This window comes from Bombus fervidus, chromosome 9 (genome assembly GCF_041682495.2).
Source record: "Bombus fervidus isolate BK054 chromosome 9, iyBomFerv1, whole genome shotgun sequence".
NCBI classification, from domain to species: Eukaryota; Metazoa; Arthropoda; class Insecta; order Hymenoptera; family Apidae; genus Bombus; species Bombus fervidus.
Window position 1 is genome coordinate 2,325,893 of NC_091525.1, and position 14,252 is coordinate 2,340,144.

Here is a 14,252-nt window from a genome sequence, read left to right on the forward strand (position 1 = left end):
ATATTTATGTTTAGGAATGAACGAACGAATTTGTAAATAAAAGAATAATCAATTTTCTTTCAATCAATAACATTTATTGTCAACGTAAATTGCAAACTTCTACATTGTAGAAATCTGTAAGAAATACATTTTAAGTTTAAGTCTTGCACCCTGCCTTAAAGGGACTTGTAGAGAGTCGTGCAATTGCGTGAACATAACATTTTAGAATAAGAGTAAAACCATTTTACAATAAGTACAATTGTGCTTCATGATATTATATAAATTCATTACATATGCTATCGACAAGCGGATAAAGAATCGATGTAATAGATGTTAATATCGATTCGATCATACGGTTACTTTATGATAAAACCACACGTTTCATATGCAATGTTTGTTGTCTGTTATTAGCGACGTTAATGATAAGAAATATTTAATTATAATCGGGCCGATTATATTCTGCGCCGAAGCTATTCTTATAGTAATATGTTTCACCCTGCCTAAAAGGGATAAATAAAGTTAGTCATGCTACGGTGCTCACCTAAATCCATCTTGCATCAGGGCCATTGGTGCGCGAAATTCTTAATACTCGCGATAATATTCGCGACGCGCTTTCATAATATATTTAATCGTATTATTATTCTTGCACCCTGCCTGAAAGGGATAAAAGATGGTTCTAATCACCAAACTAATCACAAGGAACATTTCAGAATCTTTGTATTTAATCCGTAGACTACTCTGCCACTTTTAAAAAGATTTGATTTTCGTACAGATAAAAATCGGTTAAATTAAAGTCATATTTTTATTAAAATCGCGTTATAGTCGTATCGATTAAACTAATCGTTCAATTAAAAGCAAGCTACTTCGCATTTCGTTTCTATATATTTTGATAATCCACGGATTGAATAATTTCATAAGAATTTGATAATTTCGTTATTTCTAAATCTGCCATCGTAATAAATCAGTTCAGTATTTTACCATAATGTGACGTCGTTTGGCAATAAATAAATATGCGCTTCACGATTAATTAAAATCTATCAGTCTCAACGTTTAACCCTGCCTAAAAGGGAAAGAAGATGGTCATGCGAGTGTGCTCTTTTCACAATTGGGGCCCTAAGTAACGCGCACTCATAATACAACATGATTTCTGGAAATTTTTACCAACTAATTTCCAGAAATGATGTGTAACAAAAATTCGCATTTGTCCTCCATTAAAATTGCTTCGGTTATTATTAGTACCGATTAAGAATTCATCGTACGTTTCATGCGAATAATCTAAATAATCGATTAATATTCACATAAGTGGATAAATAAGTATAATCGGTCAAAGAAATAAAAAACAGTCGACAAATATTCGCATAAATCTGCTTTAAATCACGCTATCTCTTTTTCATTACTTATTTTCGGAATGATGTACGATTTCTGTGTAAATGTTTGACTAACAATAAGAGATATATGTAGTACCTATGTTTGTTTCTACTAGCGTAGATGATTTTTTAAATGAATTCACTAAGAACGTGCACTGTCTTCGCTGATCAACGATGAAATCTTAATCGAAAACCTTTTTAACAATCTTGTTATTTTGACCGAAGCAAAAAAAGTTCCTTCATGTGGAATATAAGGGCCCTCGCTTAAAAAGATAAAATCTTACACCCTACACTATTATTTAAAGAATATAAAGAATATGTCGTTTCTCGGAAAATTTCACTTCTTGGTATTAGAAACAATAAGTTAAATTACCTATTGGATCGAAATTTGACGAACGGCCTTGACATTTCTCGAGCTTAAAAAGAAATTAATTTCAGTCTAACGCCAAATATACTTAATACATGTATGTGTCATATAAATTTCAAAAAATTACGAGGAAGACGTACTTAAAAAAAAAGCTGTTCAGAGATTTTCGATATTTTCACTGAAACGATGGTTCTTTGTCCGTTCCGAATATTTTTCGATACGTTCCGAAAATTCAATGATATTTCAATTTCGTAAAGTTGATATTATTTTCACTCTTCATTTTCCTCGGCATCAATCTCGCCCTTTCGTTAACTTTTAAAGGATTATATTATGACAAATCGAATGCCAAATTTACCTGGTTAACTTATCAATACGAATCGAAACCATCGTTTCATCATTCACCTAATTTAAGTCAGTGTATTAACGTGGATTTTTCGATTATTTTTTCTGTACTTCTGTTGCTCTTTCTTTTTACAATTTAATTCCTCCTGTATCTCTAGCAACGATTTTCCTTTAGTTTCTGGGACCATAAACAGTATAAAAACTATACCAAGAAAACAGCTGACCGCGAACCAACCGAAAGAGGTGTAAACACCGCAAGAATCGGAAATGACTTGGTACATTTTTGAAACAAAGAACGCCAATAAAGATGCCCACATATTTGCTATAGATACGGCAGCTCCTTTTACGTTAGTTGGAAAAAGTTCTCCGAGCATCATGTAGGACAATGGATTCAAACCTAATGCGATAATGAGCTCGTAAAATATAACAGAGGCATGAAGAACCCAACCAAAACCGGTCATATTCATTAACATGTAGTGTTTTAGCAGATAAAATGTTCCGGTAACTGTTAAGGACAATCCACCGAGTAAAGTAGTGACAAGAAGCAATGGTCTTCTACCTAATCTGTCTACTAAAGCTGCCGCACCGATACCGGCTATCAACTGAAGAACACTTAGAACGATCACTGCTATCCCAGCGGATAAATCTGTATCAGCCTCCTCGAGAATTTCTTGAGTATACGATTCTATAGCGGCTAGACCACTGAATTGCAGAACTAGCTGGAGGCCGAAACTGATTACAACAGCTCTTCTATTACCTGGGGTGTTGAACAGATCCCAAATGTTTCCTTTATCGCTGAGGTCTCGCAATACGGTCTTTTGCATTTGTTCTATATCTTCTTCTAACTGATCCTCCGTCGCGTATCTCTTAAGACACTTTAAATTATTCATCGCTTTATCTTCGCGATTTCTCATCAACAAATAATAAGGAGATTCTGGCATCCAACTAAACGTGAGGAAAAAGATTATAGGGATTACAGCGCAGCTGTAAGCTAGACACTCGTACGACACGAATGGGCCAATCGCGTGAGCGTATAATTCACCAAAAGTTACCATTAACTTTATGAAAGACCCCAGAGATCCTCTGATCTCCTTATCAGCGATTTCACCGATGTACATAGGACAAACGACGTAAGCCACGCCAAGCCCTATGCCGCCGATGAATCTTGAAATGTAGAGGACGTAAGGGCACCAGGCTACGATGATTAAAATCCAACTAATAGTCAGTGGTATTCCTGCAAGCAGGAGGCACATTTTACGACCCAGTCGATCAACGATGAAAGCTGCGATAATATTGCCAGGTATCGAGCCGAGAAGAACGAACGAAGCGATCCACGAGGCATCGTCCGACGTTATTGGCATATAGGACTCTGAAGACTTTAATTTTGGTAGAATCGGTGATGTCCAGCCTATATGAGAACCGGAAGTTGCCATAGATAAGGTGGCTGTACCAGGGAAAAAATGAAAATAGAATAAGGTAAATAATCATAGCGGTTAATAGTTTAATCGATTAATAAATGAAAATAGAGATATATTTAACTATGGAATCTATATTCTGATCTTGTTTTGTTATCGTGCCTACTTTTGTAAGTCGAAAATAGTTCTGCAATTTATGTACGCATTTGAGAAATGTTATCTTGTAATGAATCTTTCTTCGGTTGAAAAAAACCACGAGCAAATATTACAATATATTATTTTCTGTTTACCAACTTTATAATTAATGACGTTTGTCGTATCTCTCAAAATTAATGTTTATTAAAATTAAACATTTAATTTATTAAATTGCATAAAATGATACGTTTACATATGTCAGCACTTCATTAATTACATTTAATGATCAACGTAATGTCACCGGTATAACATTAATATTAAAACCTTGTTGGTTAGTGTAATCATTGCAACAGCAATACATGGTTATTATTAAATAAATGTTAAAATGAAAAACTTAATTTCTTCTTTTGCTAACGGTTTGTAATTACCTGTAATCGCTGCTAAATATTGCGGCCACCACTTAATGCGCGATTTGTTCATCTTTCTTATTTCTTCTTTTACGGACTGTAATATTTCACGAAGTTAGTACATATAGTTGAATTAAATATTATAAATTATAGAATTTATAAAAAAAAAAAAAAGAAAAAAAATACGGTCATTCCCATTTCATCCGATAAAATAATTTTTCATCTAATGGAAATATTTTCCTAAATTATCGATTAGAAATATCGGTCAAATTAAATTATAGGGAATGGAAAATATTCATTAAATTCTGATGAACGATTAATAGGTATTTATTGCGATATTTACAGAGATAACGATGAAACACGACGATGCCACCAGGAAGAACGACGGTTTTACGCTCTTGTTCTTCGTACCTCTTTCTAAGACATTGTGGACAGAATGGGAGTGTAATCACGATGTACTACACTTTATATGTCGGTTTATCAGTTTCCCTGTTATCACAATCGAATCTTACGTAGACCCCTCCTTGCGACTAGTGAAACCTATTGATATTTTCGAGACACGGAAATAAAAAGGAAGAAAGCTTTAGAAGAGGAAAAGAGAGAATTTGAGGAGGTATACGCTTGAAGTATTTATAACTTCGGTATTTATTTCTTCACTTATTTACTTTTTTAAATCGAACGGCCTATTACAGGTTTGCTCAACTATTTATTAAATGTTATTAATAAAGATTTTACAAAATTTATCGAAAGACAAGTATTAAATATGTAAAGAATTTCTTTTAATATAATTATTTGAAAAAATCGCCGTATACTCGCTAATATGTTAACTTTTATACAAGCGTATCGATTAATGTGACTGCTGAATATATGTATACTTCTCCTTCTTCAAAACACAAATGAAATATCAGTATATTTTTCTCAACAGTGCTAAAATACAGGCACCGTTGAAAAGTACTAAAGTGAAATGAAATGTTAAAATACACAGTGTTCTACTTTAAGCATCGACCGTCCTAACGTTCCACTGACTTCCATTGCATTGATGAAACTACACATCGTATACACAGCACTTTCAGAGTATGAAATTTTAATAATACTATTTCTGTGAGAAGTAGCCGTCCATTTATAGACACAAATAGTCCATTTATAGATATAAACTTATTATGCTTACTAAATTGTATAATTAAGAACACGATATAACGTTATACTATTAGCAATATTAGAGAAAGAAGAAACAAAGATATTAGAAAACATAGTAATCTAGAAATTACAATGTAAACTGTATTTACTGTCGAATACAAGCATCAAGATTGCAAATATAAAGATTAAACAAGACTGATAACGAATCTAGTAATTATGAAACATTCATAGTTTATATGTTCAATGTATTAAAAATAGCCGAAGCGTAGCAGCTATCTGTTAGACAGGATTACGTACTATCAGGGTACTTCATTTACAAAATATGTGTCGGAAAGATGGGAACAATATGAAATATACATAAGTGAAAGGTTATAGTAACGAAATAGAATAAATAAATTATATAGTTTCTTAGAATATCTAAATTCGTATTTAATTATAGTATCTCTTATCGGAGGAACAAAAAGCAGAGAAATGCTATTAAAAATTAAATTCTCACGAGTTATTCGAAGAAGCTGAGTCATTGTAAAAAGCGAAGGTTGCTGTGGAAAAAATAAGAACAGAATCCAAGTATTTCCTCTTTAAAACTCGCAAAGATGATTTCTAACTGTTTTGACAGACATCGTCCAAATCTTGTCGAACAGTTTTACGAGAGTACGATTTTCATGATGAAATTCTTCATAAGATACCATATATCAGAAAAAGTAAAATACACAAAGTAAATTTTACACAACTGAAACGATCTATACGTTACTCAAGGTAATATGAATCGAAACAAACTAATATTTTAAAATGAGTACAAATTAAGTACTTAAAAGAAATACGTCATTTTTCGTTGTCAGTTAATGTTAATACACTCTTAAAATTATTGTTACAAATTTTTAATAGTTCATTATATTATACACATAATTTATTACATTATGTATTGACAATATAATGGTTTTTTTAAATAGTTGCAATTATATCTTATAAATATGCGAGTTTTCCATTTTGTTCATTTTGAAATTTGAAAGCACGACAAACAAACGACAAATGTATTTCATTGTGATGTTTAAAATTTATGATACTGAACGTTCGAGCGGTAGTAACTCAAATATCTTCCAAATATTTTATAAAAGTCTTATATATAACGAGCAAATAAACATACATATATATGTTATCTCTGACGTTTAATTTGAACTCCGTGTGAAGAATATTTAATCTTTGCACATGTTATCGTGATACATTTATGATGGCTATATTTTTGTGTCATGGAAACGAACTACTCTTTAGAAACGTAAAGAACATTCTACGTTGAATTTTAACTTACCTTACAAAACAATTACAAAACGTAGTTATTCGATAAGGACAAACACATTCATATAAATTATTAAGCATCCTAATTTAAAGCCTATCAAAGCTTTATCAATTTATATTTATTAAAAAAAATTACTTTTATTTTTTCAATATACATTTTAGAATTACATATTACTTGAACCTTAAAATTATGAAAACGTAATTCATTCTATCGTATTCTGTACCTTTTTATTTTATATAAATATATTAATACAGATTAACACATATTATAGTGTATTTATAAAGTGTTTATCAGGCGCGAAGAATCTGTTTCTGAAATTTCGCGCCCGACGCTGCGACGTCGAGAGATCGAACTCGTTCCAATGTATTCGAGCCGTTGCAGTGCCTAGCAGTCGTAAATTGTCTGTCTTCAGCGAAAGGGTAGTGAGGTATTTTTTCATTGTACCAGTTAACTCAAATGCGATTTTCTTACTAATCCGTGGTATTAACAATAAAGTATTCAAATTCTTCAAATACAGTGATTCAACGACTCAACGAATCCTCACGGGTGACTACACCAGAGGGAACAAAGGCCGTATACGAAGATGTGCGGTGGTTTTACGTGCTCTAAAAATGCTTTGACGGCTTTAAACATCCTTTATATCGTAAGCAGAATTTCCGGAAACAAGTCTACATACACCACCGAACTTTTGAACAAATACATTTTGTTTCAATCTTATTTTACTTTCAGCCTCGGATATTTTATCAAATTCTATAATATGCGCGCTATGAAATAATATTTTAATTGCTATCATTATGAAAAAATTGCCATGTATTGCTGATTAAACAAATATAATAAAATTTTATAGAGAGCACTTCTATATGGAAAATTAAATATTTTAATATCATTATATGCACATAGCAACACCCAATTATTTTAATTATGAATGTAACTGCAAAAAATATGATAATAATCATAATGAATGCATACACAGAATGTTAAAAATTATGATTTTACATGATATTAAATTCTGACATTTAAATGTTTTCTAACACATTTTTTAATGTTACGAATTCTGAAAATTATATCTTAATATTTTAGGTTGTTGCATTTATTTTAATTGGTGTAGCTGTATATGGAAGAGCTTCTGCATTAGTCACAAACCTTCCTATAATTGGAGGTATTTTAGCATGTGGTGTTATTTTGATTCTAATTTCTATCCTTGGACTGATTGGTGCTGTTAAACATCATCAAGTTCTATTATTCTTTGTATCCTTTTATAGATTTACAATATGTAAGTAATATCATACTTGTTGGTATTATCACATATATGTATGTATGTAAAAAACATTGTGTATATAATATTCTTATTATAATCCTTAATAACATCCTTATAGTACATGCTTATTTTGTTTCTACTGTTCTTAATTCAATTTAGTATCGCGTGTGCTTGCCTTGCTGTTAATACCAAACAACAAGAACAATTAGCAGAACAGGTAATATTAATATTTTATATACATTGTTATTTTTGATAGTAGGAAAAATATTTAGTTTATTAATTTTAGGGTTGGAAGCACGCAAATGAATTAATAGATAAGGTTCAAGAAACTTTCAAATGCTGTGGTTTCAACGGCACTGAAATCACATATATGAATAATTCAGATCCATTTATTGAATCTTGCAAAATTGTAAGTATAATTTAACACACAACAAATAAATTTAATTTTAATAACATGTAATAATGTTTTAATCTTTTAGAAATATTGTTGCCAATATCCTACAAATACTGATTGTGAATGTCCATCTTGTATGCAAAAATTACAATCTACGATTGATTATGCCTTTAAATTATGTGGCAGCATAGGATTGTTCTTCAGTTTTACAGAGGTAAGAATTTATGAATTATTTTATATATCATATGTATTTGATATGTGTTCACTTAAAAAATGCAATGTTAAATGCTTAAAAGCATTACATTTGTTCAATTGTTTCACTCTGTTAGAGATAGCAGTGATTTACTTAGTAAGTGTTAACCTGTGAACCCATTGCAGTTTGTTGGTGTTTGGTTGACCGTGCGATACAGGAATCAGAAAGATCCACGAGCTAATCCTAGCGCTTTCCTCTAGTCTAACACCATCGCCATGTCCTCTGTCACCTCATACGATCCTCCTAATAGATGGTGGGTGGTTTCATGTTGTGATTTTCTATTTTATATATCAATTTTTAGGAGAATATTTTTTATCAGCCACATTTTATGTATAACATACCATCATGTCGCATTTATGTAATTCAATATATGTACTAGTCTTACTAAATTTAAAAATTAATTTGATTGGTTTGTGGTATAAACCATGTACATTTCATTTCCAGGTGATTGCAGCTTTCTTGGCAAAACGTTACAGAAATCAACTATATCAACATTCAAAAGCTGTTTTTCCTTAATATACTGTTATATTTTTTTTTCAACATAGTTTATATCATTTAAATACAAATATTTTTCCAAATTAAAACTAGATTCTAATAAGTAATAGTTGAATGAGTTGTAATCAAAGTTTTGATCGCTTTGATTTGCATTTGGAAATATTAGATTATTTAATAGCCAAGATATAATTCTTATTTCATAGTACAAATACCATCTTGCATATAATACTTGCATATAATACTTGCATATAATTCTTGAGAAACTGTTAGTATTTCACTGCAGTTTATAACGCTCAACAGGGAAAAAACGAAACAGCACAAATGAAACAGTTATAGATTTTTAGAACGGATAGATAACTAATAGTTAAAATGTGTGCTCTAGTCATCCATTTAGAACAATCATACTAAGCCTCAATGCGCCTTGTAGTTTAATATTTAGATACGTTTGTGCAAGCACGTTTCTATAAAACTTCGTTTATTTATGCAGCATAATTTATAATATGATTCACTAATTCTCATTATCAAATTTTTATTTTCTGTCAACAAAGCTTTTAAAAGAAATAATTTCAGGTATGTTCTAGAAAACGTATATCCTTTTATGTTATATCTATATAATATTTATATATCTACATAAATTCTTCTAATTTAGTAGAAACTTTTTCTATTTTGATTTCCAATAATATCTTTATAATATCTTATATATAATATCTTTATAATAATTAAAAATTATTTAATTTGTGAAATTTTCAAAATAAATATTTCTTTCTTAAACTAATCGGACAAATTTAGATCAAATTATCTTTTATCAAAGTATAATGAAAGAATACATTCATTGTGTATTATGAAGTATTAATAGTTAATATTTCGCTAATGAATCAAACATTAATCCTACAATAAAGTATAACGTGATAATAGAATTCTTTAATCTTGAGATATTATCATAATACTGCCGTATGAATAATAATAATTTCAAAATCACTTTATTACCAATTTTTAATTTATAATCTGCTTCCTCTAATTTTTATACTTACTTCTTTCTTTATAAAGATCTATTAAAGTGTATTCCTAAATGTTATGTATAATGTGTCTAAAAAATATTGCAATTAAAGCTTTTGAATTATTCTACCTAAAGATAAAATATCATTATTTTAACAAATTATGCTTAGAAGCTTAAAATGTTCAATGTTTACGTGAATTTATTGAATTTTATAATTAATTTAAATTTTAAATAAAAAAACAATCATAATTATCTATTATACTTGGAATGTTAATTATATATTGCATTATACAATAAATATCTTATTAAAATAAATGTTTAGATTGTGCATATTCATATTTGATTTGTTTTGTGCAAGTAGTAACATTTTTTTAATTTAAATAAGAAATAACATGATAACAACGCATGAATTTTTTAAGTAGTAAATTGAATTATTTAAAAAATTGAGGAACAATTTAGTGAAAAGAATTATGCAGCGAAGATTTAATAAAAACATTATCCTAACATTCCAATTATTACATTCTTTTATTTTTATATAAATTAATAATTGTAACTATGAATTAATTATAATGTATACTTAACATTCGTCAGATAATTTTTCTATGTGTGGAATATCATATTAGAGAGTATAAATAAACACATATATCTCAAAATAAATAATATATGCAATGATATAATTCATATATGTAATTATTTCGAAAGCGAAAACGCAATTCGCATGATATGCTGTTTTTAAATTTCGTTAGAAATCCCAAGATAATTTATAGCGAAAGCACAGATTGATAAGAGCATGAATTAAAGATATAGACACATACATATTTTACTATCTTCAGTTAATAGGTAATTAACTAATGTAGTTACATATTATGTTTTTCTATATATTAATTATGATTAAAACTATGATATAAATATGTTTAAAACTACAAAAACATTAATTGAATACATTTCTTTTGAAGAAAGGTATATTTACGTCAGTACTAATACGAATATGATATAAAAATACATAAACGATATGTACCGGAAGAACATTGATTTAACACTAACTTAACATTAATTTTAAATGTTTTGTTCGATTTAAATATTTTTTAATCGGTAGGAATATTTACAAACATAACAAATTATATGCTGCGATTAATTTCGAAGAGTTTTAATTATCACACTTCTGGTATTGATTAGTTATTGTTATTATTCCATCTTGTAATGTTCTTTCTTTAAATAAATATATATAAAACTTGCAAATAAAATTGTCTACGGTTAATTATTATTTTAGTTACATTTTATTGAAATGTTTAGTAAATATATTTAATCATAATTATGTTCTATATAATTACGCAATTAAATGAATTAAACTGAACTAATTGTGTGTATTATTACGTTCGTTTACCTGTTACATTAGTGATTATTTAATAAAGCGATCAATCGTGTAATTCTATCGATTCCTCGAATCGATTGTTCTAAATTTTAATAAAAATGGCTACTTTGAAGCACGCATGTCAAGTGGGTTATTGGTGTTGATAAACAAAGAATTTTAATAAAACGGCTACTAAAAAGTTTTGTTGTTGTCTATCGACTTCCATCAATATAAAATTTCGAAAAATATCGGAACGGTGATAAAAAATCGGCAATTACGACGGAGTGTCAAAACAGTAGTGACAACGTCGAACGTGACGTTGAGGTTATGGACAACTTCGTCAAGATTGAAAAAATAGGGGAAGGGACCTATGGGGTGGTTTATAAAGCCAAAGATAAGTTAACTGGAAAGCTGGTGGCACTTAAAAAAATTCGTCTTGAGACGTACGTCGATTGTAATATTTATATATAAAAATCTAGAATCCTTAATTTAATGTATACCTTTGCCGGGTGTTGTATTGTTAGCATACTACATTAACCGCAAAATGGACATATAATACCTTTAATAACAATTTAAGTTACTAGAATCTGCACGATATATATTTTGAAATTTATTAAACTATTTATAGAGTCTATGTTTCTAATCTAGGCGGATACCTACTGGTATTATTTTTTCTTTGTCAGTAATAAAATAACTAGTATATAACTAATAAATATTCCTAATTTTCATACTTGTAGCAAAATAATTTTTCAATCAATTTTTTGATTGAATAGTCAATGTATATATTACTTGTATATATGTTTAATAAATATACATCTAATATTTATAAAAGAAAACAATTATTTTAACTACTAATATTATACAAATTTTTTATCTCATAATAAGAAAATAGTATCGTTTTGCTTTTTCAGTGTTCTGGATATTATATACTTTAAATATATATTCAAATGATCTGGTACCTTAGGTAATAGATTATACCATATAACCCAAAAATTGTTATTGAATTGAAATCATATGTTTCTTCAGAATGAAGATATATTTTTGTAGAATTAATAGTTTGTTTATCCTGCACACATTTAAGTAATTTGCACGTATCTATGGTTACAGAATTATTGTTATGCAATCATTTTTATGTAACTATATAAATAACTTCTGGAGATAGCGAGATAAAATACCATATTGGTTAAGCTTTTGCTTATATGCATTGCTAACACATCTGCTAACTTACACATTGGGGTCAGCTGAATCTGCAGGGGCCACGTTACACTAAATTTTCGTAGCACCACATTATTCAGCTTGTCCCATTGTGTCATGCTCAGCTGGTTTTTAATTTTAAACCTTTTAATTTGTTTACCATATACTTAAGTGGGATTTTCTTCTGTGTATTTGTTTTTCAATGACACCTATTTTTATACAAATTTATAATTTTATACTAATTACACAATTTACACACTGCACTTATTATTTAGATTTATTGAAACTCACTTACACATCTTTATTAATTGCTTTATCTGTAAATAAATGTATTTATTATAATTCTTTGAAGGAAAAGGATAATTCAATATTATAATCTATCATTGGTGATGAATGTATGTAACTAATAATGTAATGTTAATTTACATCAGGGAAAGCGAGGGTGTTCCATCCACTGCTATTCGGGAAATATCATTATTAAGAGAACTTACACATCCAAATATCGTTCAATTATTTGATGTGGTAGATGGTGACAATCATCTTTATCTTGTTTTTGAATTTTTACAACAAGATTTAAAGAAGTTATTAGATTCTGTGAAAGGAGGATTAGATCAAGCTCTCGTCAAGGTATTGCGCAAAAAAATTTACAGTTGAAAATAAATGCATGCATTGTTCAAAGACAGGTCTCTTATGTTTACAGAGTTATTTGTATCAATTATTGAAAGCAATTTCCTTCTGCCATCTTCATTGCATTTTACATAGAGATCTAAAACCACAGAATCTGTTGATAGATCGGGAAGGCCACATAAAATTAGCAGATTTTGGATTAGCCAGAACATTTGGTGTTCCAGTTCGAACATATACCCATGAAATAGTAACCCTTTGGTATCGAGCACCAGAAATACTTTTAGGAACTAAATTGTATTCCAATGCAGTAGATGTTTGGAGTCTAGGTTGTATATTTGCAGAAATGGTAATGATATAGCTCTAATAATATAATAATTCTGTATAAAAGAGAAGTGTCATTTATTAAACCGTTCCGACCGGACATCGGCACGACGCGCCGTCGGAAGACTTAATAATGAGTTTACTTTTTCAAAACAGTTGCATTATTCTTGCAGGCAACTAGAAGAGCTTTATTCCCAGGCGATTCAGAAATAGATCAACTTTTCAGGATATTCCGTACATTAGGTACACCTGATGAGAATATTTGGCCAGGAGTATCACAGTTACGTGATTACACATCAATGTTTCCAAGGTGGGAACCTCGACCTCTAGACGAAGTTGTACCTTCCTTTGATTCCGATGCCAAAGATTTACTTTTGGTAAGACTCGCTTTGATAAGAACTAAAAATAAATATTGAATCTTCTTATGTTAGTTTTAATATTATATATTTTAACAGAAACTTTTGACTTATGACCCTAATCAGAGGATAACAGCAAAGAAAGGGTTGAGCCATCCTTATTTTACTGGAGTTACATTAGTTCCACCACCACTGCCAAAGAAAACTTGATTTAGATATATTATTTCTTAAGTTACTATGTGTTTTGTAATTCTTCAAACAGTGTAAAACTGCCAATAATATAATTGTTAAAATCATATATTTTTGGAATCTTATATTAAGCTGTATTTTTAATTCCGATATACTGAACGCGTTTTTTTTTTTTTAACAAAGATATATTTTGATATGTACATTAAAAATCATTTATACATACTTTATTATGTCTACATTACTTTAAAAATTGTTATACCTTTAATTATTATTATTCTTCATAACAATACATATATTCTTGATAATATATAAATATTTTTTATTCGTATTATAATCTGCAAAATTTTATTTACGATATTAAGTGCTGTAAATAT

At 29.3% G+C, this 14,252-nt stretch overlaps 3 protein-coding genes across 4 annotated transcripts; 2 read left to right on the forward strand and 1 right to left on the reverse strand.

Moving 5' to 3' along the window:
* Positions 1-52: 52 nt before the first annotated feature.
* Positions 53-4,595, reverse strand: LOC139990829 (facilitated trehalose transporter Tret1). Its single transcript, XM_072010363.1, has 3 exons — positions 4,356-4,595; positions 4,034-4,109; positions 53-3,499 (listed from the first exon to the last, which is right to left on the reverse strand). Exons 2-3 carry the CDS (start codon positions 4,083-4,085, stop codon positions 2,121-2,123), a joined length of 1,431 nt encoding a protein of 476 aa, XP_071866464.1. The 5' UTR covers positions 4,086-4,109; positions 4,356-4,595; the 3' UTR covers positions 53-2,120.
* Positions 4,596-6,725: 2,130 nt separating this feature from the next.
* Positions 6,726-8,932, forward strand: Tsp97e (Tetraspanin 97E). 2 transcript variants are annotated; one of them, XR_011800669.1, is made up of 8 exons: positions 6,726-6,870; positions 6,961-7,086; positions 7,524-7,691; positions 7,820-7,918; positions 7,988-8,110; positions 8,181-8,309; positions 8,474-8,601; positions 8,793-8,932. XR_011800669.1 is itself a non-coding variant. In XM_072010387.1 (7 exons), exons 2-7 carry the CDS (start codon positions 7,027-7,029, stop codon positions 8,862-8,864), a joined length of 651 nt encoding a protein of 216 aa, XP_071866488.1. In that variant the 5' UTR covers positions 6,726-6,870; positions 6,961-7,026; the 3' UTR covers positions 8,865-8,932. The 2 variants fall into 2 exon arrangements, 1 of the variants encoding a protein (XP_071866488.1); XM_072010387.1 differs by lacking the exon at positions 8,474-8,601.
* Positions 8,933-11,289: 2,357 nt separating this feature from the next.
* LOC139990835 (cyclin-dependent kinase 2) lies at positions 11,290-13,982 on the forward strand. Its single transcript, XM_072010385.1, has 5 exons — positions 11,290-11,634; positions 12,817-13,012; positions 13,086-13,358; positions 13,507-13,710; positions 13,789-13,982. Exons 1-5 carry the CDS (start codon positions 11,519-11,521, stop codon positions 13,897-13,899), a joined length of 900 nt encoding a protein of 299 aa, XP_071866486.1. The 5' UTR covers positions 11,290-11,518; the 3' UTR covers positions 13,900-13,982.
* Positions 13,983-14,252: the final 270 nt, after the last annotated feature.